At 42.1% G+C, this 26,558-nt stretch overlaps 2 protein-coding genes across 6 annotated transcripts in view; one reads left to right on the forward strand and one right to left on the reverse strand.

Moving 5' to 3' along the window:
* The window catches only part of SPMIP7 (sperm microtubule inner protein 7), a 34,481-nt gene extending 22,733 nt beyond the window's left edge, over positions 1-11,748 (reverse strand). Inside the window, exons 1-4 of the mRNA XM_073329649.1 lie at positions 11,316-11,748; positions 5,784-5,881; positions 4,562-4,638; positions 746-884 (exon numbers count right to left, since the gene is read on the reverse strand). Coding sequence (XP_073185750.1) covers positions 746-884; positions 4,562-4,638; positions 5,784-5,881; positions 11,316-11,748 — 747 coding nt within the window. The remainder of the gene's footprint in view (positions 1-745; positions 885-4,561; positions 4,639-5,783; positions 5,882-11,315) is intronic.
* Positions 11,749-17,776: 6,028 nt separating this feature from the next.
* ZPBP (zona pellucida binding protein) overlaps positions 17,777-26,558 on the forward strand; it is a 69,913-nt gene continuing 61,131 nt past the window's right edge. For 4 of the 5 annotated variants that reach the window (XR_012157018.1, XR_012157020.1, XM_073329476.1 and 1 more), the window contains exon 1: positions 17,777-18,103. Coding sequence is in view for 2 of the 5 variants with exons in the window: in XM_073329476.1 (XP_073185577.1) it covers positions 17,962-18,103 (142 nt within the window). In the remaining 3 variants the exon portion in view is untranslated. The remainder of the gene's footprint in view (positions 18,104-26,558) is intronic. The other variant, XR_012157019.1, reaches the window with a different exon arrangement.

Raw genomic sequence — 26,558 nt, forward strand, 5'->3', positions numbered from 1 at the left:
CTCTATGAATACAGTGACCCTGCTTTTTACTTTTGAAAACTAAAGGAAACATCCTTGCATTTGTGAGCATGAATCCCATAGTTTTGGTACTGATTTTCTAAGCAGCCTGATGCATGCCTCATGGCACTTTGTTTTCTGTTTTGTGATGTATTTGCATGCAATTAATTTGACTGGGGAGGTAAGTAAGCTACAGGTTTTGTGTATAAAGCAGAGGGAGGAGACTTCCCACACTGTACACCCAAAAGTGCCTCGATCTTGTCCTGAAGGGGTGAGAGAATAGCTCATTCTCATGCCAATTCAAAACTTGGTCTCTGTTGGCTTCAAAACTTTTTGAAGAAAATTTCAATTAAAACAATTTTTTCCCATTTTCACTGACATTTTTAATGGAAAAGAGCCCATTTCTGCCCAGCTCTAAAGAAAAGGTTCTGATTGACTTCAGTGGGCATTGGATTTTCAGTAAATGGCTTTTGTGGCTTGTAAATGCTCCAGTTTCACATCCTTGAATTCTCATGAACTGACTCATTTACTACCCCTTTCTTTGTCAGATACAGAGTAACAAAACAAAAGATAGGCTTTAGCCATCAAGTCAGGATCCAGTTTTTGACTTTCCCAAACTACAGGAATGTTTGGATTTAGGGTATTGGTTTGGGCCTATTTCTAAAAGGTTATGACCCACAGGCCATAATTTGTGCGTATTTCATGAGCAAAAACCATAAACTGTCATTTTAAAAAAAGGTTCACTGACTTGGCTTATTTCTGGCGCAGGGTTGTATCTCTTTAGTGTAAAACACTGGGAGATGGGATCAGCCATCACTTCTACTGTTGATTCTAGCTGTGGGATTTTGGATGGTAATATCTTATCCCAAGGAACTTCTTCATAAGCTCTAGACCATTAATAAAAAAAAGAAGAAAGGGAACATATTTAAAACAATCATTAGAAGTGATGCATGGTGTGACATGTATAACTAGGGGATTAAAATGTACTTTGCATGTGAGGATTAGATTTTGTAATGCAATCTCCTAATAGTCTGCTAACATTATATTGGATCTGCACATGAGAACATATTTCAGAAACTGCAGAGAAAGAGTGATTTTTTTCTTGCTGCTCAGTGAAAGAGAATGAATGACAAAGACTTGCCTCCTGAAAGAGGAATTTTTAGCATACTGTGAGCCGCTAAAGCTAGTTAAAGTGGCCACACATGTTTTACCAAAATACTCCTTAGTTTATGGGAAGGAGCACTGAGTTAGGATCCAGGAGATCTTCTCTTCCACTGAACGCCCTTAGCAGGCTCCGCATTTCCCACCCTTCCTTTACAAGAGGCAAATACCATATCTTCTTATCTTGCAAACAGAGTAAATAAGGACTAGAGAGGTGGCCGAAAATTACAGATGAAGTCAGTGGCAGAGTTTGGGAGTAAATACAAGTCTCAGATGACAGTGCAGAATCTCATCTATTAAGCCACAGTGCCTCTCTGAAAAAAAAAAAAGTACCTGTCTATCTTAAGGTTTTATACTAAAAAGAAAAGGACAACTTGTGGCACCTTAGAGACTAACAAATTTATTTGAGCATAAGCTTTCGTGAGCTACAGCTCACTTCATCAGATGCATTCAGTGGAAAATATAGTGGGGAGATTTATATACACAGAGAACATGAAACAGTGGGTATTACCATACACACTGTAAAGAGAGTGAACACTTAAGGTGAGCTATTACCAGCAGGAGAGTTGGGCTGGGGGGGGGGACCTTTTGATAATCAAGGTGGGCCATTTCCAGCAGTTGACAAGAACGTCTGAGAAACAGTGGGGGGTCGGGGAGAAATAAACATGGGGAAATAGTTTTACTTTGTGTAATGACCCATCCACTCCCAGTCTTTATTCAAGCCTAAGTTAATTGTATACAGTTTGCAAATTAATTCCAATTCAGCAGTCTCTCATTGGAGTCTGTTTTTGAAGTTTTTTTGTTGAAGGTTTTATACAGTCATCCACCACCATAGTATATGAGTACCTTCCATGTAAAAAAAAAGCAATAGAAAAATCTCTATTGGATTTCATGGAATCTCTGGCACATCTCTCTTTTTGGTGTCAAAACTCTGCTTGGGTTAGGTTTTTGTTTTTTTGGGGGGTGGAGGAGGGGGGAGAGGGGCTGGAGAATTAGTAGAGGTTTGGCCATAAAAGGGGTGTTTGAATTGTATCACTTATGATGGAAAGGTTTTCTAAAAGAGGAAGGCCTTGGAACATTTCCTAAAGAATCAGATCTAGGTGTTTGGGTAAGTTTTTAGGAACTCTATGCCCACCTTTGTCATGCATCTTTACATCCACAGATTAAAATGTGCATGTAAGTGTAAATCATAATTAGCTACATTTTTCAGAGAATACTATGGATAAGAAGCATGTCCTAGTTGGGATACCATGTTGCTCTTTTCAAGCAACATTATACTAACCCATCTGTGTATCCCATCAGCATGGACCATGGAATTCTGTTCTGGCTGCCAGGATTTGTGGAACATTTGTGTTAGATTTTCAGCATAGAATAAAGACATATGCAACCTGTTATTAGCCCATTATGTTCAGCAAAAATGATAATAACCTCACTCTAGGGAGGACAGTTATTTACGAGGTTAGAAGACATTAAAGAGTTTATAATATGATTAAGTAACTGCTAGCGAAAGGGACAGCAAAGCCTCTAGTACCAGCACATCTAAAATGAGCTATAAATTTATGACCAAAATGGATGCTTCTTTTAAGTAAGGCCCTATGAAATCCAATTTATTATTGTAGATTTTCAGATTTATTATTTTCTGATTGTGTTTTGTTTCCATTTAAAAATATAGTTCTTTCTTTATATTTTTTTAATCAAAATTGCTTGATACATTGACAACAATTAAGTAGCCTTCCTATAAATGCACAAAAATGTTCAGAATTGGATTGCAATAGGAAAAAGTGGTTTTACAAAAGAAACCCCTACAATTTCAACAAAACATTCTGCAGATATACAGTATACAGTGAAAGTAACACATTCTAAATCACTTTTAAAAGTAGCACTCAGTTATATGACCAAACTAACATTATTGAACAGTAACACAAGAAGTCCACAGAAGAGCCTATTACAGTATCATTTAACTGAATTCATATTTGAATAATTAAAATTTAAAAAAATAATGCACTAAATATAAAATAGTTCATCCTTAGCAGTCATTGTTGCCTTTTAAATTAAACTCGGTACTTTCAAGCTTCCTACATTCTGAAGGAATGCTTCAATTAATTTCAAATTTCATTAAATAATTTCAAACTATCAAATCAATAGTTTATTGCTGAGTAGCAATATAAAGTGACAAACTTCAATGTCATTATTTTTGCCATATCTGGCAGACATCTCCATTGTGATACATTATGGTTAGCCTGTTAGTGTTTTCCTCAGAAACTGATTCCCTCTTGTCGACAAGTAGGTTTTAATATTTACTAAAGTTCCTCTCTGTGGCTACAGAGCTGACAGGGAAGAAGATGTAAGGTAGGGCAACCTCTGCTACTTTAGGCACTCGTCGCTTCATAACACATATATATGCATTCTCCTTTTGTGTGTCTTTGAGAAGGGGGACACCGATACCACATAAAGGAGCATGAAGAGGTTCTTTCAAATGAACTTGTGCTTGCTTGGGCACTGAATACTTTTATTGACACAGCACCCCAATGGAATTTCAGCTTCTCCCTTAATGTGATGCCAGTGTCCCAGAGGAGCACACCAGCTCCTGACATGAAAATGACATAGCAAGGAACGGAGATCCCAGAAGCTGCCCTTAAATCCCGGATGCGAGCCCTTCTCCCCTAGCCCCTGCACTCCCTCGTGGCCCTAGCCCCCTGCACTCCTTCCCCATGCCCTCTGCACCTCCACCCCATGCCCCCTGCGTTCCTAGCCCCCTGCACACACCCCACCCCACTGGTCTCTTATCTCCAGTGGCTGCACATGGCTCAGCCCTGCTGCCCATCTGCTGTTGCGGTCCTAGTGCTGGGGAGAGTCTGGATTCCATGTTATTGTTTTGATTCCGCGATTCCCTCCATATTCTTATTAACCTAGATTTCATAGGGACCTATTTAAAGCTCTCCAAATTTTAATCAGAACATTTGGGTGGAAACCGACAATTCTGTGACAAACAAAGACAATGGGAGAAATAAATATGAGCATTTATTTTCATGGGAAAGGAAAATTCTAAAGTAATACACAATTTGTAATGAAATCGCCCCATAAAAGGTGTTGGAGTTTGAGGAATAGGGACACTTGACTGGCAGCAGTTATTCAAAGTTATTCACTGGCAGAAGTTATTCAAAGCCTTTCCTAATTGAAATATAAAAGGAATAGAGAGCATTGTCCGCATATAGCATGCCTGCTGCCAGTTTTGAATTTCTGCACGTATTGTAACTACTCCTTAAAACATATGCAGTTTAGGGTTGTAGGAAACAACTGAATGAATTTCTTAAATGTACAGCTACTGAAAGATGAATAGAGGAAGAAGGTGAATAAACATGAAGTAACAAAAAATCTCTTCTTGATAGAAACAGTTGCTCACTTTTGGGTACTTGAGATGTAGAAATAGTCCCTCGCTTTTTCTTCTCGCCAACTTTCAGAAGGAGGATCACTTGATTTCTAGAGAGAACATAATATGAGAGATAGCATATGACAGGATGCCCAAATTAGTTTTGGGAACTCCATGAACACTCATAAAATTCTGAACTTTTTTTTTTAAAAAGATGAGCTGAATGGGATTTATGGTCTCTTCCTGTAAAATGTTTAATCTCCTCTAATATCAGAATGTGAAACAGGCAGTTTCACATTCTTCACAAACTATCCCACATCCACCACACAAGGCTATGCAAGATGCCTCTTTATTTGGCTCTACTTCCTGTGTGTTTTATTGATATTTCTGATTCTCAGTCAGCTCACCTCTTTAATCATCTGAAATGTACCAGCTGACTCCACTTCTAATGTTCTTTGGGAATGGCAGTGCAAACTTACCTTTCTCAGCTCTTGACATATGCCTATTATAGTGTATGCTGGTTGTTACCAGAAAAAATTATGTTCTTGGGCCACAATCCAGCAAACTACTTAGGCATTGTGTAACTATAAGCATGACAGTAGTCTCATTGATTTTAAATAAGATCAGGACCTTGATGTGGAAGGATGAAAGACCACTAGACTTTTCACTATAGAATTGTACTGTTGGAAGTTAACTGTTTGAAGCAAAAGACTAAAGGGGAAGTAACTGATATAAACAGGGTATGCTTATTTTAATTTCAATTGTATCACATTATGTAAATTCTGGAAATCTGCATCAGCTCTGTGTGTGGTGTGGGCATGTAGGTATATATATGCCTTCTGTATATTATTATTATTTAGCTTATAGCAGCACTTAGAAACCTCAGTCAAGGATCAGGGCTGCATGTAGTTGATGAAATCATCTCACCCGTATTAATCTTACTTTTAAGCATTCATTCATGGTTTGTGATAAAAGAAGATTTTTTAAAAATCAGGGGCAGTGGTCAACATTACAAAGGGAGTATGTCAACAGGTACTATACAGTTATCTGAAATATTATGCTTATTTATCTGTAATTAGACTAGGAAAAGAATGTGGAATCCTAGATTACACCACTGCATGGTAAATGTTGGCAAAAGTTGATCATTGACTGCGGTACCTCTGAAGACTGGAAGTTTTCAGATACATGATTTAAAAGTCTGTTCTGTCATCCAGGCTTGTATAATCATTGAAACAAACAGTACTAGACACACTACCTTAAGTTTTGGGTCCACATGAAATGCAAAGCTATGAATTTGAAAAGAATCTCTTTGTTTAGATGAAGCAGGAGTAACTTTCATTGGACTTGTCCAACCTGAAAGAAAAGACTTGGTATTGTGCTATTCATTCTACAACTGTACTTAATTTCTTTAACAGAAATTAAACAAATGAAATGAAATAGTTTGTACATTACCATAAAGATTATAATACAGTACATCCATATATATGTACCCATTCCTGACTCTATAGAGAGAGTTACTTACAGACCTTCAGCAAAAGTCATTCAAGTAAAAGGCAGCTGAAAGAAACAATAATTAGCATTTCATCTGCTGTGATTTGGCCCTACTTAACAAAATGCAATGTATCTTATTTAACGTACACAGGAAAAATATCCAAATCAGTAATTATGGTAAAACTTCACAAGGAAGTTATCTATATAGTGAGCTATTGTGCAGCAAGCTAGGGTATGAATCTGCAACACTCCAGCTTGCTGCACAGCAACATCCCATTTGGACATTACTACAGCACAGTGAAAGTCATCCCCATTTGCCTCAGTGTGTTGTGAATTTCAAGACTAGTTGGGACCAGGTAAACTCAACACACTCATGTGGGAGCCTTGCTATGAATAGTTTTATTCCTGTAATGCTGTAATTAATTGGTATGTATGTGTACTACTGCCCTCTACTGCAGAGAAGCAGACCTGCTTATATACGCATATAGGCACTGTCTACTGGTTATGCCAAAACATTGTTCCTTCAGCTCTTTGGTTAAAGAATGTAGATTTGGATTCAAAGCCTGTGAACATTATTCCACATGCTGTACATATAAAGTAAATATCACAGCTGTGCTGCCACACGTTTTATACAGAAGACACAGGTAGTTCTAAATTTGCTTTACTAATTGAACACACATTTTCAGAGATCTCTGCAGTATCTTATACTTTGCTATTTTCACATCTGGTTTTTGCTGTTGGGATAATTAATCTTCTCACTTTTTTTTTTTTCTCTCTCTCTCTCTCTCTAGTTTCTGTGGAGAGATTCAGCATACTTGTAGTAATTCTGGTCCAGAGCTCAAGTGTCTGGAGTTCCCAATGTCCCTCCTGGTCTTGCTTATCCCACAGGATTGAAGATGGTATGGTCTGGCCTCTCTGGACCACTCAGTGGCAACAACACTTTTATTTACCAAGAACTTAATGATCCTATTTGCTATTTGAAGTTGGCCTTCACCCATCACATTGCAGGGATCAATGATATGTATAATACATTTTGGGTCCATTTTATTTGTCTTATGTTTTCTGAGCCTGAACCTCTTTAAGGTGCTTTTGAGTCACAGTTTCAAGATTTTCTGCACAACTACGAGAAATAAATAATTGGGCTTGTTGTTTGTTATTTTTTTAAGTGAAAGTTGTGGTTCTTATGTAATCACATAAAACCAGGAGCTGAGGCTTTATGAAAAACAATTAATATTGCGAGAGTCACAAAGTTACAAGAGTTGGCAACAGTGCGATCCTCTCGTGAAAGTGATGCACCGTACTGGACATCCACTGAAGTCAATGGGATTGTTGGTATTGATTTTAAAGGGAGCAGGATCAGACCCTAACAGCAGGTAATGCTGTTCACATCCCGCCTTGTTGAAGTGATTGAAGCCCTAGAGCTAAATCATTTAATCAAGCAGCAATGTGTTTTATTTTTTTATCTCTGTGTAAACTGTACTGTACTGCTTGATATAACTGAAAATAAATATACCCCATGGCTGTTCTCCTCCTATCTCTATTTCTGTCCAAGAAATTGAAGCTACAGATCAGCCCCTGAAAAATGATTTCAGAGAAACGTAAAAATAAAAAAAGGTAGTTTAATTTGTAAAGACTTTCATGATAGGAGTAGCAACAGGGAAGGACTGGGGCTGCTGAAGATGCAAAGAATTTCTCTGTTACTTGGTACCAATAAAAAAGAATCACACAATGAAATATGTAACTGTAAATCATAATAATCAAATCCCTTGAGGAAATACAATTGGTTTTACTAATAGCACAGGATCCCCAAGGGATTACTCTGGATTTTTATGTGGTACTTTCTTGATGAGCTACTTACAGGATTAGCAGGAACACTATTACACATTTGAATGCATGCTTCATAATTATTTAAGAACATTTATTTTGGTTAGTACCAGCTGGCATTTTTCAATTATTGGTTAACTCTGTTTATACTGCAGTACAAGGTAATGACTGTGAACTATGTAATCTATGGTAATTTGGTGAGTGATTGGCCAGGCTTGATCTTTTAAAAAAAAAATGTTTTCATTTTATGTTTTGGGGCTTTTTTGGTTTTGTTTACATTTTTGCCTCTGATTGTCCCCGATTCCTTTTCTTCTTAACTGCAGGTATACACCTCATCTGGGTAGATATCTACATCATTGCACAAGGCAGAGCTGGTGGGGTTAGTGCTTCCTTTCCATCTGCTCTTTGGGACGGTGGGTCCTTTGAGTCTACCTCACACCCAAGTGTGGAGTATCTACCCAGATAAGCCTGGAGAGAGGTTTCCAGGGGTGGGAAGAACTCCTCTCTCTCCCTCCCTCCCAGTGGCAGATCAAAGGCCTACTGGGTGGGGAGTGTAGCGGGCCACAGTCAGCTCTACAGCAGCAGGAATAGGGTGCTCAGTGCTCACAGATGGGGTCAGTAACAAGATCTAACGCTTGCCTCTAGTGTTCCCTTACTCTCTCCCATCTTCTTGTGGGGGTTGTTCCCTCCCCCGCCCCAATTCCTAGGGGTGCCTCAGATTCAAGTGGGGGAAAGGGGTCACAAATGCTCCTTACCAGACCACCTCCAGCTGTCTTTCCGATTCCTGTGAACAGGAGGTATTTTACCCCAACCTCCCAAAACACTGATCCAGATTCCTGGTGGTTGAATGGAGACGGGTGTTCCTGCCAGCCACACAGCTGTCTCAGGCATATGCAACTGAATAACACTTTACAACTGGATCCAACAAGGTTTCCTGAACCTGAGCTTCTCCAGTAGAAGTATACACTTAGGGCTAAATCCTTGGGACACACTAAGCAGTGTGAAGGGACCTTAAGTGAGCTCTACAGGGGACTGAGACTGAAATTCCAGTTTCATATGATGGAGAGAAAGGGAACACTACAGGCGAGCCCAATGGGCTTATTACTAACCTAAGAGCAATGAGCGAACTACTGCTGGAGGCATGCTAGGGCCAGAAACAGCATGCACTTAAGAGTAGCCTTTACGTTAAGTTACTCCTCCAGTTGCCTTGAAATCTGGAAACTGGGAAGGTGGCTTACACTCACCTCCCCTGCCAACTCCAGAGCTGTGCTTACAGATCACAGAGGGCTGTGATAGAGTCCCCCTCTCTGGGTAAGTGTACTTTGCAGTGGGGAGCGAGCTGCCGTGCCCAGGTAGCCAGACTCTCACTGTCCACCAGGACAATGATGATCAGCATATCATGAGTTTTCAGATGATACCTTACAAAACATAGTTTGTACAAAATGTATCACAGTCTTGAAAAACAGGTGGACATAGGGGATACAGACTGTCATACAAAACCAGGCCAGAACACACAAGGAATTAAAAATGGTGTTCTTTGTGAGGATCCCTTGGCGGTAGAACGTCTTACTGCTAGAGAACAGCAAAAACCCATGTCTGGCAACCTCCAGGACATAATGCAAGAGTCATCTTTTTCAGCAGGCATTCTCCAAATAGCCAAGCTGTGGAATGTCTCTGGACCTAAATTCGTAAAATTTACCAATCTTAACTCATCACATGCTGAGCTGACCAGGGCTTGCTTGATGGGTCTTTGGACTGTGAGGCTAAAGTGAGGAATTTGCTTTTGCTATCCTGTTGAAACATAGCAGCTATGTATAAACATAGCAGTTTATAATCTCACCACTTCTTACGTGCCAACTACATTTGTATATTCCCAGCTGCCACCCCAACACCACAGGTAAACTTCTAAATATAAAAACTAGGTTTGCAAAACCTTTGTCCAGCCTCCCTTAAAAACTGGTGCTGGAGTTCTCTGTGTTCTTGGATCTCTGCGGTGTATACAGATTTTTTTCCTAAACTAGACTCTAAGCGTGAATTCCTGGCCCCATTGATATTAATGGGATTTGCTGGACTTCAAGCAAGAAAAAGCTTGGACCCTACTGGGTGTCTGAAGAAAAGCCCCTGATGATCTGTGCCTGTATTTCAGGTCACTACTCTGACTGAGAATTGAATGACTGACTTGGCCACAGAGAGTTCTAGATTTATTCTCTATCCCTTCGAAATCATCTCCAGCTGCAAAGTCTGCTGTCTGCCTGCTAGAGAGGCTATAATCATAACTCCTCCACGGAGTTCTGTGTCTCCAACCTTCCTTCACTTCTCCATAACTAGCAGCAGTCCAGCATTTTACCAGTCTTTGACCCCTGCAAAGTTCTATTTTACAACTATATATAAAAAAGAAATATTAAAAGAGTAAAAACTTTAAAAAATTGAGTCTGAGTGGTAAATCAGAACAACAAAAAAGGGCTGACAGCCCTATAAAGGCTATGTTTCTCTTTCAAATTTCTATCTTAAAAAAATTATATTTCTTTTAGGGTCATAGTATGCCTAAAGTTTTAGGTTTAAAGTGAAAAGTTCTAAGAGACACAAACCAGACATTAAGAACACTGCAACAATTTGTGGCACTCAGAGATTTTATGCAAAAAGAAAAGGAGGATTTGTGGCACCTTAGAGACTAACATTTATTTGAGCATAAGCTTTCGTGAGCTACAGCTCACTTCATCGGATGCATTCAATGGAAAATACAGTGGGGAGATTTATATACACAGAGAACATGAAACAATGGGTGTTACCATGTACACTGTAAAAAGAGTGATCAGGTAAGGTGAGCTATTACCATCAGGAGAGCGCGGGGGGGGAGGGGGGGCGGGAGGGCGGAAAAAACCTTTTGTAGTGATAATCAAGGTGGACCATTTCCAGCAGTTGACAAGAACGTCTGAGGAAGGAGGCAGGGAGAGGAATAAGCATGGGGAAATAGTTTTACTTTGTGTAATGACCCATCCAAGGAGATAGATGTTGAACAGGTCCTAAATATGAATCACTTAACACTATCAGCCAGAAAACATTAAAATGCCACAGAAGTGTACAGGGTGATTTCCTTACTCTCCAAAATAATCTGCTCTATCAGCTCGCATTACAGTAGAGACTCATTTTAGTTATTCTATTTTACTTCTTTGTTTACAGAATATGAATTCTTTTAAACATCAATTATTTCCAAAGACCTCTGCTCTGTCAATGTATGCTACAATTTGCTATTTTGGCACCTGGTTGATGCTTTCAGCTAAATCAATTAATCATCCAACTATTCTACTTCTTTCTAGTTGCTGGTTTCAGTGGAAGCATCCAGTGCAAACATATTTTGTTAAATTCATAGTTTGTAAGCTCTTTGGGGAGAAGACTGTCTTTACTTGTGTCTTGTACAGTACCATCCTTTTTTGGTGATTAACAAATAATACATAACAATAATTTGCTTTACCTCCAAGTCTTGCCCTGATAGAAGCATCTGACACTGCCCTGGAGTTCCACCGTCTGTCCTGGCTCACCTCCTCCAACAAGACGACGTGCCTTGTGTGTGAAGTCTGTGCACTCTTTTCTGGGATGGGGACCCGCTGGTGAGGTTTCACATCACTGTAATCCACCAGGGACTCAATGGTTCTGCCACAGCAGGGCTGCAAATCAGCATCAGCTCCTGGGCTCATGAATCCTGAGCAGGGATCAGCTAAAGGCACATTGTCCCGGTGTGGGAATAAAGGGTAATCTGGCCCCACAGGAGGGCTGTAAGGATTGAATTTAAGAAAAGAATTACTGTCTTTCTCTTGGAAACTGGCAAAATCATGTTTGTCATCAGGTCCTCTCACAAAAGGCATGTACATTTTCTTTAACAGGCTTCGATACTGATGGTGATCCATCTTGTGAAGTGGCTCAGCTGACCGACTGGAGCTTTTAAAGGCATTTACCTGCCTTTCAGTTCCCTGAGAAACCAGGGTCATTTTCTTTTATTGTTTTATCTGATAGTAAATTAAAAAGACTCCGCTCTCTTCTATTTCTTGGACTTTCTGAAATCCTGTCCAACAAACCACAGTAAAACTAGAGATCCTCCTCCAAAAAATTACTGAACAGAAACCATAAAAGCCAAGACAGGAGTTCAAATGGTGAATTCTTCCCTGAAAAGCAGTGAGTGATCCAGTCAGAGAAAGAATGAAGCTGTCAAATGAGCAAAGAGTCTCTTGGTTGCTTGGCAATGGTGGAACACTAGCACACAATGAAACTTGTAAGTGTGTATATCATAATAATCTGATCCCTTGAGGAAACACAGTTGATATCTCTAAATAAGAGTACAACTATTTATTCCACGGACACACAAATAAAATGTTTTTAATTTTCCCAAGAATTATTTAGTATTTTTGTATCAGTACTTTTTAAAGTAAACTACAAAATTGACATTTACATAAGCAATAGGAACAGAATAAAAACAGATTTAACTGATGTCAAGGTTCCTCCCCCACTCTGAACTCTAGGGTACAGATGTGGGGACCTGCATGAAAAACCTCCTAAGCTTATCTTTACCAGCTTAGGTCAAAATATTCCCCCCCGTTGTCCTTGGACTGGCCGCTACCACCACCAAACTAATACTGGTTACTGGGGAAGAGCTGTTTGGACGCGTCCTTCCCCCCAAAATACTTCCCAAAACCTTGCACCCCACTTCCTGGGCAAGGTTTGGTAAAAAGCCTCACCAATTTGCCTAGGTGACTACAGACCCAGACCCTTGGATCTTAAGAACAATGAACAATCCTCCCAACACTTGCACCCCCCCTTTCCTGGGAAATGTTGGATAAAAAGCCTCACCAATTTGCATAGGTGACCACAGACCCAAACCCTTGGATCTGAGAACAATGAAAAAGCATTCAGTTTTTTACCAGAAGACTTTTAATAAAAAATAGAAGTAAATAGAAATAAAGAAATCCCCCCTGTAAAATCAGGATGGTAGATATCTTACAGGGTAATTAGATTCAAAAACATAGAGAACCCCTCTAGGCAAAACCTTAAGTTACAAAAAAGATACACAGACAGAAATAGTTATTCTATTCAGCACAATTCTTTTCTCAACCATTTAAAGAAATCATAATCTAACACATACCTAGCTAGATTACTTACTAAAAGTTCTAAGGCTCCATTCCTGGTCTATCCCTGGCAGAAACCAGCATACAGACAGACACAGACCCTTTGTTTCTCTCCCTCCTCCCAGCTTTTGAAAGTATCTTGTCTCCTCATTGGTCATTTTGGTCAGGTGCCAGCGAGGTTACCTTTAGCTTCTTAACCCTTTACAGGTGAGAGGAGCTTTCCCCTGGCCAGGAGGCATTTCAAAGGGGTTTACCCTTCCCTTTATATTTATGACAACTGATATGAGTTATTAAACATACAAAAGAAAAATATTATTACTAGGAGTAAATAAATTCTATTGATCACTGGCACTAACATTATTTCCTCTATAAAATATTGCTTTTCTCTAGAGCAGTGTTTCCCAAACTTGGAACGCCGCTTGTGCAGGGAAAGCGTCTGGCGGGCCGGGTCGGTTTGTTTACCTGCCGCGTCCGCAGGTTCGGCCGATCACGGCTCCCTCTGGCCGCGGTTCGCTGTGCCTGGCCAATGGGGGCTGTGGGAAGTGGCGCGGGCCGAGGGAGGTACTGGCCGCCGCTAGGGGTGACAGCGGACGAGAAGCTGGATATGAGCCAGCAGTGTGCCCTTGTTGCCAAGAAGGCCAATGGCATTTTGGGATGTATAAGTAGGGGCATAGCGAGCAGATCGAGGGACGTGATCGTCCCCCTCTATTCGACATTGGTGAGGCCTCATCTGGAGTACTGTGTCTAGTTTTGGGCCCCACACTACAAGAAGGATGTGGATAAATTGGAGAGAGTCCAGCGAAGGGCAACAAAAATGATTAGGGGTCTGGAACACATGAGTTATGAGGAGAGGCTGAGGGAACTGGGATTGTTTAGTCTGCAGAAGAGAAGAATGAGGGGGGATTTGATAGCTGCTTTCAACTACCTGAGAGGTAGTTCCAGAGAGGATGGTTCTAGACTATTCTCAGTGGTGGAAGAGGACAGGACAAGGAGTAATGGTCTCAAGTTGCAGTGGGGGAGGTTCAGGTTGGATATTAGGAAAAACTTTTTCACTAGGAGGGTGGTGAAACACTGGAATGCGTTGCCTAGGGAGGTGGTGGAATCTCCTTCCTTAGAAGTTTTTAAGGTCAGGCTTGACAAAGCACTGGCTGGGATGATTTAATTGGGTATGGGTCCTGCTTTTGAGCAGGGGGTTGGACTAGATGACCTCCTGAGGTCCCTTCCAACCCTGATATTCTATGATTCTATGAACAAGCGGCGTCCCAAATTTGGGAAACACTGCTCTAGAGTTTCACCAGTTGTTTTTACTGTAACTTATTTTAGGAGTAATGGCAATGATCCATTAAAGGCTGAAGCCAAAGTTTTCAAAGTTGATTTCCTAATGTTAGGTTGGAAAGTTATATTTAAGGAATCTAAAAAAAGCAGCCTAACTTTCAGGGGTGTTTAGTACCCCCAACTGATCTAAATGCAAGTGTTCAGCACCTTCAAAAATCAAGACATTTTTAATTGGGTGTCTTAAACACAAATTTAGGGGCCCAACTTTAGGCACCCAACTTTGAAAATACTGACTTAAAACTTTAGTTTATTATTCTGTTAGGAGACACTTGGAGATGTGATTGAACAAACAGGCCCTGAATGTTCTCTCATGTACACTGGCTTTATGTAGCTGCAAATAGTTGGAATTTAATAGAGAATCTGTTGATGATGCATAAGATGGAACAGAATTCACAACTCACTCAATCTTTGTTGTGTTGGCTCTACTAAGAATAAAAAGCAATTAAAACTTATCATTGGTCTTCAGTGACAAAAGTATTGCTCTGACTATCCCCAGTTTAGAGAGTAAACCTGTAGAGCCACGCACAGATACAAAATTTGTATCCACATCTGATCCGCAATCTGCAAAAATGATCCGCAGATATCCGCAGACTTCCAGGGCTCTATAAATCTGCTAAGTCTGATGATGCCATTTTTACACAGTCACTTTTCCTAAGCACACCCTATGGATTTAGATACAAGCACCACTCATATCTGTTCAGGCTGACCCCATACCAGCTCAATTGAATAATTGCTCATTTTTGCTAAGATGCCCAAAGAATGGCTCTTTCTTGTTTTGATTCCTTGTTGATTTACAAAGGGAGGTGCCAACTTTTTCCCAGGGCCCAGCGGTACCAGCTTTACCATGGCACCACGCCCATGATCCAAAGGGCCTCCCAGCCTGGCCCGCTCTTCTCCGCCCACCCCTGTGGGGGCAGAAGCTTTGTGCTGCCGGACGCTGCTGGTAGCCAAACTCCTCCCCCGCCTCTTCCCCCAACGTGCTATGTTCCCTCCCCTCCCTGCCGCCGATCAGCTGTTTGCCAGCACGAGGGAGGGGGAAGAGCAGAGCCTCAGCATGCTCGCTGCTCCGCTCCGCGGAGGAGAAAAGGGGGCAGGACCTTGGCGAAGGGGCTGGAATTGGGGCATACCCTCTCTACCTCCCTGCCATGAGCACCTCCATATCCCCAGCCCTCTGCCCACCCTGACTCCTGCACCCCCCCACACCTCCCCACCCCCCTACCCTCACTCCTGCATCCCCCACACCCCTTAGCCCCCTGCACCACCTCACAATCCCCCAGCCCTGACTCCTGCCCCCCCACACTTCCAGCCCCCTGCCTTGACTCCTGCACCCCCAACACATACCCAGCCTCCACCATGCCCTGACTCCTGAACCCCGCCATTCTCACCCCAATCCTGAGCACCAAAAGGGAGCTTCTGCACCCCTCGAACCAAACAGGAGCTGCTCCAGGTAAGTGCTCCACACCCCAACCTCCTGCCCCAACCCTGAGGGTGAGGGAGGGGACTATCTCCTGGCTAGACCCGCACCCCAATGTTTTTTTACAATATTTGGAAAGATCATTCAGTAGTCTGTTGAGACCCTCTTCAATTTTCAAGTGGTCTGTGGAAAAACAAGTTAGACTACAAGAACAATCAAGGTACTTCACTTTATTTTCATTTACTTGCTATTACTTATAGGAGGAGGATGAAGAAAAAAGGAATGAAAAATGCAGGCAGGGGGAGATAAGAGAGAATGTTCTTTTTCTTGGCTGGGTTCCAAGGAGGGGCCCCAAAAATGAAGCTGAGCACAGGGCCAGGGGGCCCCACTAACTCTAATCCACCACTGGCTGTCACATCACCTGGGTTAGGGATACTGTGTCAGCTGATCCCCACAGTCTCCAACCTAGTTGGGCAGTACAGCAGACATGGCCCTGCCCATTTGCTCCTCTCCACTCCCTAGCCCACCCACCCCTTACTTCCCACAGCTTAAGGCTCAAGGCTTAGCACTCTCACTTTTAAAAAGAATGCTTGCCCCTCCTACCCCCTTCAGGCTTTTCTAGAATCCCTGTTGCCAGGTATCCAGTTTTAGACTGGAAACTCCAGTAGAAAATGAGACCTGGGTGTCCGGTTAGCAGTGCTGACTGGAAACTAAAAGTCCGGTTATAGGAGTAACCACATTAGCTTCCGCTCCTCCCACTCCCAACACCCACCCCAGAGGGCTGGAAGAGAATCTGTCCTGCTGCTGCTGCTGGCTGTCACGGAGTGTGAGGGAGTCAGGGTCCTGCACCCCCCACTTCCTGTGATTCACCGTGACTCTCAGCCAGCCAATAAAACAGTAAGTTTATTAGATGAAAGGAACACAGTCAAAGCAGAGCTTGTAGGTATGGAAAATAGGACCCCGCAGTCAGGTCCATCTTGTGGGGTAGGGAGCCCAGACACAAGTGCTGGACCTTCCTCTGTTTCCCCAGCCAGCTCCAAACTACAACTCCCTCCAGCTCCTCCTCTGTCCTTTGTCTCTTTCCAGGGCCAGGAGGCCACCTGATCTCTGTTCTCCAATACCTTCAGTTCGCACCTTGCAGGGGAGGGGCCCAGGCCATCAGCTACCAGGACACAGGGTGTCAACCATTCTCTGTTCAGACAGCATCACACCTCCCTAGGGCTCTGCAACAATCACACCCCCTTATCCCACCAGCTAGATACTTAAGAAATGCTTAGGGGAAACTGAGGCACCCACACAGTAGTCAGAGAAAACATTAAGAACATTCCCACTATGTCACACTGGAGGAGGAGCAGCTCAGTGCAGAGGAAGAGAATGGGCCTGAACCAGGGAGAAGGTAGGTACCCGCTCTATGTGGGCAGAGGCGGAAGGGGGGAAGAGGGAAACCTGTTTACCCCCTCTGTGCTTGTAGTTTACCCCTAGCCCCTCCCTTGCCCCAGGGACCAACCCTAGCTCCTCCCGCCCCGCTGTGCTTTTGCAATCACTCCCCAGGGGCCCACACAAATATGTCTGGAGCCAGGCCCACAAAAAGTTAATCGGTCCCCGGGGCCCACTAGCCAGCCAAGCTCGCGAATCTGTCCCCCCCGCCAAGATCAGCTTGCTCCCCACACAGAGCTGCTCGCTGCCCTCCACGCAGAGCCTTGCCGGGCCCGGGAGGGGAGAGCGGTCAAAGCCTGGCTGCAGAGACACGGGGCCTTGGGCTGCTCAGTCCCCCTCGCGCGGGACGCTCCCCACTGCGCCGGCGCCACCTGCCAAGGAAGGGCTGGGCCGCCGGACCCGGGGGCAGGGAACGCAAGCCCGGCTGCGGAGCGCAAATGGGGGGCAAATGGGGAGCGCGGCCAGTCGGCGCGGGCCGTGAACACCGGCCACCCCACTTTGTCATGGAAGGTCACAAAGTACGGCGCTCTCCCCAGTCGGCGGCTTCAGGCCCTTAAAGGAAATCGCCGTCTCGAGCTTCGAGCGCGGCGGCGCCCGCAGGGGACGGAGCGGAACTGACGAGCGGAAGCGGGCGCCGCACGCGGTCGGCACGCGCCGCCGCCGGGCCTCACCGGCTTCGCTGCGCTGCCCTCTTCCCCTCCCGCTCGAGCGCCAGCGTGACGCCACCGGCGTTCGACGCCGGCTAACGAACTTTTAGGCCGCCGCGCGCGCACGAGGCACAGGACCGAGGGGTGCGAGGCGCTGGGGCTTTAGGGATGGCGGACTCGCCCCCCGGGGCTGCGCGCCGGCGGGGCCGGGGTAGGAGGCGGTGGGTGGGGGCTTGTCCCTCCTCGGCCTTCCGCCTTCCAGCGCTCGGCGTCACCTTCCTCTTCCTCCTGCTTCAGAGACCCCCCGCAGGTACCTTCCCCCATCCCCCGGCTTTGGCGCGGCCTGGGAGAGGCGTGATCTTAATTTTTTTATCGCTAATGTCTTGGTCCTAAGTGCTGCAATAACGCGGGTGCAAATAAAGAACATCATAATAGGTGGATAGTCATAATTAATACAATAGAATAACACAGTAAATTCACAAAAAGAACAGGAGGGCTTGTGGCTCCTTAGAGACTAACCAATTTATTTGAGCATAAGCTTTCGTGAGCTACAGCTCACTCCATCGGATGCAGTGCTCAAATAAATTGGTTAGTCTGTAAGGTGCCACGAGTCCTTCTTTTCTTTTTGAGGATACAGACTGACAACAAGTTCAGTAACTTTAAATATTACATGATAGATAATAAAACTATTGCAAATAATGAACCCCATTTATTACAGGGGGGAGCCGCTGATGGCGACTGAGTTTAGATTGCTTTAAGAGGACAAAGAACCTTGAAGAATTTTTTTGTCTCCAGTTTACTGAAAGGCATAATCCTCTGTGCCTTTTATATTTTTAAAGAAAAACTTTAGTCAGGCCAAGCCATCTAGAAAGTCCAAAGATGTGACACACCTGCCATAGTGAAGTGTGAAATGTTTCTTTAAAATGTCTTAATTACAGTTGGCATATTTGAGCTATCTGCCTTGGGTGTCCATCTCACTGAAATTGTTTCATGGTCTCTGTGTATGTAATGTCTTCTGCAGTTTCCACAGTATGCATCCGATGAAGTGAGCTGTAGCTCACGAAAGCTTATGCTCAAATAAATTGGTAAGTCTCTAAGGTGCCACAAGTACTCCTTTTCTTTTTGTGAATACAGACTAACACGGCTGTTACTCTGAAACCTGTCATTTTTGACACTAGCTTTCTTACAGTGCTATGGAAGGGACTCCAAACTAATATACAAACTGCTTTAGTAGTTGAGTAGCAGTCAAAGGAGAGATTTATAGATTTTTTTTTAAATAAACATTTTAAGTATAAGAATTCTTATGATTAAACTGTTAGAGCAGAATGGAAACTGGATTTCAGTCTCTCCCACTGTGCTTTCATACTTCTGTTGCTAAAATGATAGCATTTCAGCATAATCATTTCCATCATCAGACAGCTGAGAAATACCATTTGTAATTAAAATCACAAGGAAAATACTTGAATATTAGAGTAAGTAAACTAGCTAGCTATATATATTTGCTGCAGAAATCGCTACAGAATCATTTCAAAACATAATTAAAATTTTGTAGTAATTACCATAGTCTTGTGCCAACATTTTCCATCACTTTAAAGAATTTTCATTTCTAAATAAACTGAAACTATGCCAATTTAGCATTCTAGTAATAATATTTTATTAGTTAATAGTTTAATTATTCAAAACACATCTTTAAACTCTATTTTTTGCCACTACCATTTTCAGACCAAATTTAATGTTCTGATGAATTGTTTTAAAGTTGAGTAATTTTACTATTTGATTTTAGTTTTTGTTCTGAGACTGCAGAATTAATAATAATATTTTATAGGGTTGATAGAATTACATTATATAGCCTGTTTTTTTTTTTATTAGTGTTCCCTCCATGTCAAAGTAAGATTCTCGGGACAGCAATTGTCAGGAGAAGCCCTGGTTGTGTGACAGCATCATAGCTCTACTATCTGGAAGCAGGAGAAGAATAGAGGAGCCAGTTTGGAAATGCAGGGCCTCCACACAGATAGACCTGGTCTATAAGATATTGGGGGAATCCATCTGTTACTTTTGGTCAAGAGTTGGAATTTGCCCCCTACAGAAAAATATCAGGGAAACTGAGCCAGATTCCCTACTGCCTTTCATGTTGTGTAGTATTTACACCTGTGTAAAGTGAGTACAGAGTGGGTTTAAAATGCTTCCAAAGCAGACTGCTAGTATTTTATCCATATTGCGCTTACTGTGACAGATCCTTGGTCTTGATTTGGAGGCACACAGCAGTCACAATGCTGTTGGATTTGCTGTCCTGAGAATTTCCCCAGTGAATTTTTCATCAGTGAATTCAGGTGGTGTGGATTCCTCTTTGCATGGCCAGTGAGCCCACAGCACCTCAGTGATCACTACCTGCTGCAATGGTCCCTCCCACGCAGGCTGCAAAAACTTAGTGATGGGGTTTATGTTGTATCAGGCTGGTCCCATGATTGAGGAAGTCAGAGATGGTACAGTATAAGGCAGTGGAAAATCAGGCCCTCTGAGGTTTCTAGTGTAGTAGTGGCATTCCACAGATATTACAAGGCAAATTGCTTTGAAAGCTGTCTTAGGAGCTGTTTCAGAACTCTCAGTTCACTTTTTTAGGATGGATAAAACTTAAAAGCTTCTGCATTTCCTGTAAAGTTCAGAAGCTGGATTGGGTTGGGGATGCTCAAAGATTGTTTTTAAAAAAAGGCAAATTTAAAATTGCTTCCTTGATTTTTCCACAGTGAACTTTGTTGTCCTTTCTGCAGTGCTTGGTGGCTTTAATTAAACTTTAGTTTTTCACTTTCTGTGACTAAAGTTAACTTGAATTGTTCAACCTATCCAATTTTAATGAATCCAGTTGGAAGTGAGAGTGGGAAGAGGACTCTGTGCTCCAGACTATTGCAGTAGGAGCATTTGGGTTCATGGAGATCAGGAGGAGGGAAAAGGAATTCAAATAAAGTAGGAAATCTGAAAAAAGCTGGAGAAGAATAACTTAGACAAATGTGGTTCAAAGGTTGTCAAAAAATATGCAATGCATGAAGTTAGGGCTTTGACATCAAAATGACTAAGCTGCACCTGCAAACAACTGAAGGAACAAAAGCTAAGGTGTGTTTTGAAAATCTGGCACACAGTGTCAGCATGGCTCTTGGGGGTCTAAATCAGGAGTGGGCAAACTACGGGCCACCAGCCATTTTAAGCTGTCCCTCGAGCTCCTGCTGTGGAGCGGGGTCTGGGGCTTTCCCCACTCCAGTGCTCTACGTGGCTCCCGGAAGCAGCATCATGGCCCTGCTCTGGCTCCTATGCGTAGGGGCAGCCAGGGGGCTCCTCTCTGCACACTGTCCCCACCCCAAGTGCCGCCCTCGCAGCTCCCATTGGCTGGGAACCGTGGCCATTGGGAGCTGCAGGGGTGGTGCCTACGGACGGGGCAGCGTGCAGAGCCGCCTGGCCACACCTCCATGTAGGAGCTGGAGAAGGGACATGCTGCTGCTTCTGGGAGCCCCTTGAGGTAAGTGCCGCCTGGAGCCTGCACCCCTGAAGCTCTCCCCAAACCCCTGCTCTGATCTCCCTCCTGTCCTCTGAACCCCTCAATCCCAAGCACCCTCCTTCACCCCCAAACCCCTCATCTCCAGCCCCACCCCAGAGCCTGCACCCCCAGCCGGAGCCTACACCCCTTCCCAGACCCCAGCCGTGATTACCCTCCTGCCCTCCAAACCCCTCAGCCCAGAGCACCCTCCTACACCCCAAACTCCTTATCCCCATCCCCACCCCAGAGCCCACCCCCCCTGCCAGACCCCTGGCCCCCCACCACTCCCCAACCCAGAGCCCCTCCCTCACTCTGAACTCATTTCTGTCCCCATCCCGGAGCCTGCAACCCCAACTAGAGCCCTCACCCCCTCCCGCACCCCAACCCCAATTTTGTGAGCATTCATGGACTGCCATACAGTTTCTATTTCCAGATGTGGCCCTCGGGCCAAAATGTTTGCCCACCTCTGGTCTAAATTATCTCCTGTTCTGAGGGAGAATCGGATAATTCTAGAATCTTTGTCTTCTACACCCTGGTATACACAACTGCATAACCTTTACTTTTTTCAATTTTTTTTATATCAGTGGTTCAAGAGCTCCATCTTTGGGTGTAATATATTAATGTAAAATATTCTCCCCAGGATTGTATTCATTAAGTACAGCAAGAACATCCCCCTATCAATACTATACATCTGTTTTCAGCTTGTCAGTTTCCATCTTTCTAGCTGCATATATGCAATGAAACATCTAAATGAGTTTTAGAGGCTTTTCACAGATATGTGGAACATTTCTTTCACACTGGGATTGTTGTATTATTTTGCTCTGCCCTAACATATGAAGGACTCTAGTTTGATTCCAATCTCTTGTTTGCCCAGACAGGCAAAGGTGGTGCTTGGAGATATAAATCTAAGATGATTGTGTGTGTGTGTGTTCGTTCTCTGGGTTCCGACAGGGACATAGAGGAAACCTTGAAAAAATATATATTGTAATTTTAAGCATTGTTAAGCAGCTCTTTCAGAGGAGTTCTGTGAACAGGTGTCAATTTATCAATAAGTTTGAATATCAAGTCAATAAATTAGTCAGCATTGAAAAGTTAAAAGTGAAAACTTTTTGGGTAATATTCTCATACAACCATAGGAAGCAAACAAAAGAGAAAGTGATTACCACCAAGGTACTGCTCTGCTGGCAGCTTTCCATATTGCTAGTTTGTCATTATTGTGGTATTAGAACTGCAACTGCTATTATAACTAATCTCTAACTTGCCCATAGAGCTTGCTTAAAGAAAAATATGTGTATGTGTAATTAAATCAGGAGTATTCACTATAGTTAAGACCCTACCAAATTCACAGTCCATTTTGGTCAATTTCATGGTCATAGGATTTTAAAAATTGTGAATTTCATGATTTTAGACATTTAAATCTGAAATTTCACAGTGCTGTAACTATAGGGGATCCTGACCCAAAAGCGGGTTGTGGGAATGGGTTGCAAGATTATGTAGGGGGAGTCGTGGTATTGCCACCTTCACTTTTGCGCTGCTGCTGCCTTCAGATCTGGTACCTTGCCAGCAGTTGACACTCTCTGGCCATCCAGCTCTGTAGGCAGCGCAGAAGTAACGGTGGCAATACCACAAAACACCCCCCCCCCCCCACACACACACAATAACCTTGCGAACCCCCTTTTGGGACGGGACCCCCAGTTTGAGAAATGCTGGCCTCCCCTGTGAAATCTGTATAGTATAGGGTAAAAGTACACAAAATAACAGATTTCACAGTTCATGATGCAGTTTTTATAGCCGTGAATTTGGTAGGTCCCTAGGTATAGTGAAGTTTGCCTGAGGGTTTCAGTTATAATCCTGTTTTCAGCTGCTTACAATTTTTTATGTTCATCTTATTGTGCAAGTTAACCAGTGATGTCAAGATATTGTGTTATTTAGGTCCAGACCTGCTATTCAACAGGAAAGAAAAAACAAATAAAAACCTGGATTCATCCATTCCTACTTTATATTCTACTGCTCTAGTTAAATCAACATTAAAACGTTTAGTCATGGCGTATAAGTTAATTGGTGTCAGTCCATAAAATGTTCTTAATCTGTCCCAGCCAAATTATACATTACATAGTATAGGCAAAAGGAGTCCATAAAAATCACTGTAGTCCTTGGGTCATATTATGAATTGATGTAAACTAGCATAGCTTCATTGAAGTCAAGGCACTTGTTCTTATTTACATTGTCTGAGAATCTGGTCCTCTGTTCTTTGGAGGTCCATGTTTTAATGAGAAGATTAATTCAGCTCTTGTATATGTGCAACAGTATTCTAAGAGACCTAAATTTAACAGTGGTGTAAGAAGGCTGAAATCCTTCAGGATGTCTTTTTGGGAGAAAGGAAATTTATTTGACATGGTGGTCCTTTCAAGCAAAGTGTGAAAGTGACAAAGTATAAAGAACTATTGGAAAATTAATGGAACTATTAATCACAGAAGTTCATCAGGAATGTGTCTACTCTGTGATGGCTATGACTGCATTTTTGAATGACAAATTCCAAGGGAAGACAGACTGTTGCTTTCTACTGCCTGAGCACATCTCTGTGGAGAGTTGTGCTTACCTTCTGAGATGACACAGACAAATTTGTTGAAAGATGGTATCTCACATACTTATCTGGCTCCCATCATGGCAAGATCTGAGTTCCTCCCAAGTATTTATCTTCACAGCTACCTTATGTGGTGAAGTATTATTAGCCGTATTCTGCAGATAGAGATCTGAGGGACAGAGATGAAGTTACTTGCCCATTATCAGGAAACCTATGGTAGAGGTGGGAATTGAACCCAAATCTCCTATGTCCCTGACAAGTACCTTTCACATATGACTGTTTTCCTACAGAGTAATCAATTTATTCATCATTGCTTTTACTTTGAGAATATAGGGGAATGAAATGGTGCATGTTGTTAATCTGTACTGTCAAATGTTGCATTGTACAAGGTCTTTAAAATATGATATGAGACACACAAGGTGGGTGATGTAATATTTTCTATTGGAACAACTTCTCTGTTGGTGGAAGTTTGTCCAGTAAAAGATGTTGTTATCTCACGTCGTGGGATCAACACTGCAAAAAAAAAATTGGATGACCAGTTTAAGTGATTGTTTTTCACACCAAATTATTTGTGCTAAAACTATAATTACTTTGGATAAATTTATAAAATTGTATTAATATTTATATTGATGTATTCAAATTTTCAATATTTTTGCTAAACCTCTAAATTGTGTTAAGTATTCTTATTTCTTAATTTATCTGGCTTCTTACAAGTTTCCAAGTAATCTGCCTAATTTAAAATTATATACTGGTACATATCTTACATCGTTGTACGGTTATGTTGTTTCCAAATAATGGGTGGAGACAAAGAACATAGAATAATGGGTAACCGAAGCCTAACAAGAATGTTAACCGTGTACCCTTGCTTATTTCTGATTCCAGCAGGTGTACAACAGAAAGGCTTGTCTGACTTGTACTAGAATGACTGACTATATTTTTTTTGTCTTTCCTTCAGAAGTTTTATATTTCTGTCAGACCTGATTGTTTCTCATAAAACTTGATTTTAGGGCTGTCAAGCAATTTAAAAAATTAATTGCGATTAATTGCACAATTATAAAAATTAAGCGATTAATCGCACTGTTAAACAATAATATATCATTTATTTAAATATTTTTGGATGTCTTCTACATTTTCAAATATATTGATTTCAATTACAACACCGAATACAAAGCGTACAGTGTTCAATTTATATTTATTTTTGATTACAAATATTTGCACTGTAAAAAAACAAAACAAATTGTATATTTCAATTCACCTAATATAAGTACTGTAGTGCAATCTCACTACAGAATGTAGAGATGTAGAATTATGTAGTAAAAAAACTGCATTAAAAAGTAAAACAATGTCAAACTTTAGAGCCTACAAGTCCACTCGGTACTACTTCAGCCAATCGCTCAGACAGACAAGTTTGGTTACATTTGCAGGAGATAATTCTACCTGCTTCTTGTTTACAGCGTCACCTGAAAGTGAGAACAGGCGTTCACATGGCAGTGTTGTAACTGGTGTCGCAAGATATTTACGTGCCAGATGCGCTGAAGATTCATATGTCCCTTCATGCTTCAACCACCATTCCAGAATATATGCATTCATGCTGGTGATGGGTTCTGCTCGATAACAATCCAAAGCACAGCGGACCGATGCATATTCATTTTCATCATCTGAGTCAAATGCCACCAGCAGAAGGTTGATTTTCTTTTTTGGTGGTTCGGGTTCTGTAGTTTTTGCATCAAAATGTTGCTCTTTTAAGACTTCTGAAAGCATGCTCCACACCTCATCCCTCGCAGATTTTGGAAGGCACTTCAGATTCTTAAACCTTGGGTCGACAGCTGTAGCTATTTTTAAAAATCTCACATTGGTACCTTCTTTGCGTTTTGTCAAATCTGTAGTGACAGTGTTCGTAAATCAAACAACATGTGCTGGGTCATCATCTGAGACTGCTATACCATGAAATATATGGCAGAATATGGGTAAAACAGAACAGGAGACATAAAATTCTCCCAAAAGGAGTTCAGTCACAAATTTAATTAACACATTTTTTTAACAAACATCACCAGCATGGAAGCATGACCTCCAGAATGGTGGCTGAAGCGTGAAGGGGCACACGAATGTTTAGCATATCTGGCACATAAATATCTTGCAGTGCCGGCTACAGAAGTGCCATGTGAATGCCTGTTCTCACTTTCAGGTGACGTAAATAAGAAGCAGTCACCAGTATCTCCCGTAAATGTAAACAAACTTGTTTGTTTTAGTGATTGGCTGAATAAGAAGTAGGACTGAATGGATTTGTAGGCTATAAAGTATTACATTGTTTTGTTTTTGAGTCCAGTTATGTAACCAAAAAAAAAATCTACATTTGTAAGTTACACTTTCACAATAGGGATTGCACTACAGTACTTGTGTGAGGTGAATTGAAAAATACTATATCTTTTGTTTATCAATTTTACAGTGCAAATATTTAATAAAAACTACAATAAAGAAATACAAAGTACTCTACGCTTTGTATTCTGTGTTGTAATAGAAATCAATATATTTGAAAATGTAGAAAAACATACAAAAATATTAAATTTCAATTGGTATTCTATTGTTTCATAGTGCAGTTAATTGCGATTAATTTTCTTAATCACAGTTAATTTTTTTGAGTTAATCATGTGAGTT

Source organism: Lepidochelys kempii, chromosome 2 (assembly GCF_965140265.1).
Source record: "Lepidochelys kempii isolate rLepKem1 chromosome 2, rLepKem1.hap2, whole genome shotgun sequence".
Taxonomy (NCBI): Eukaryota; Metazoa; Chordata; order Testudines; family Cheloniidae; genus Lepidochelys; species Lepidochelys kempii.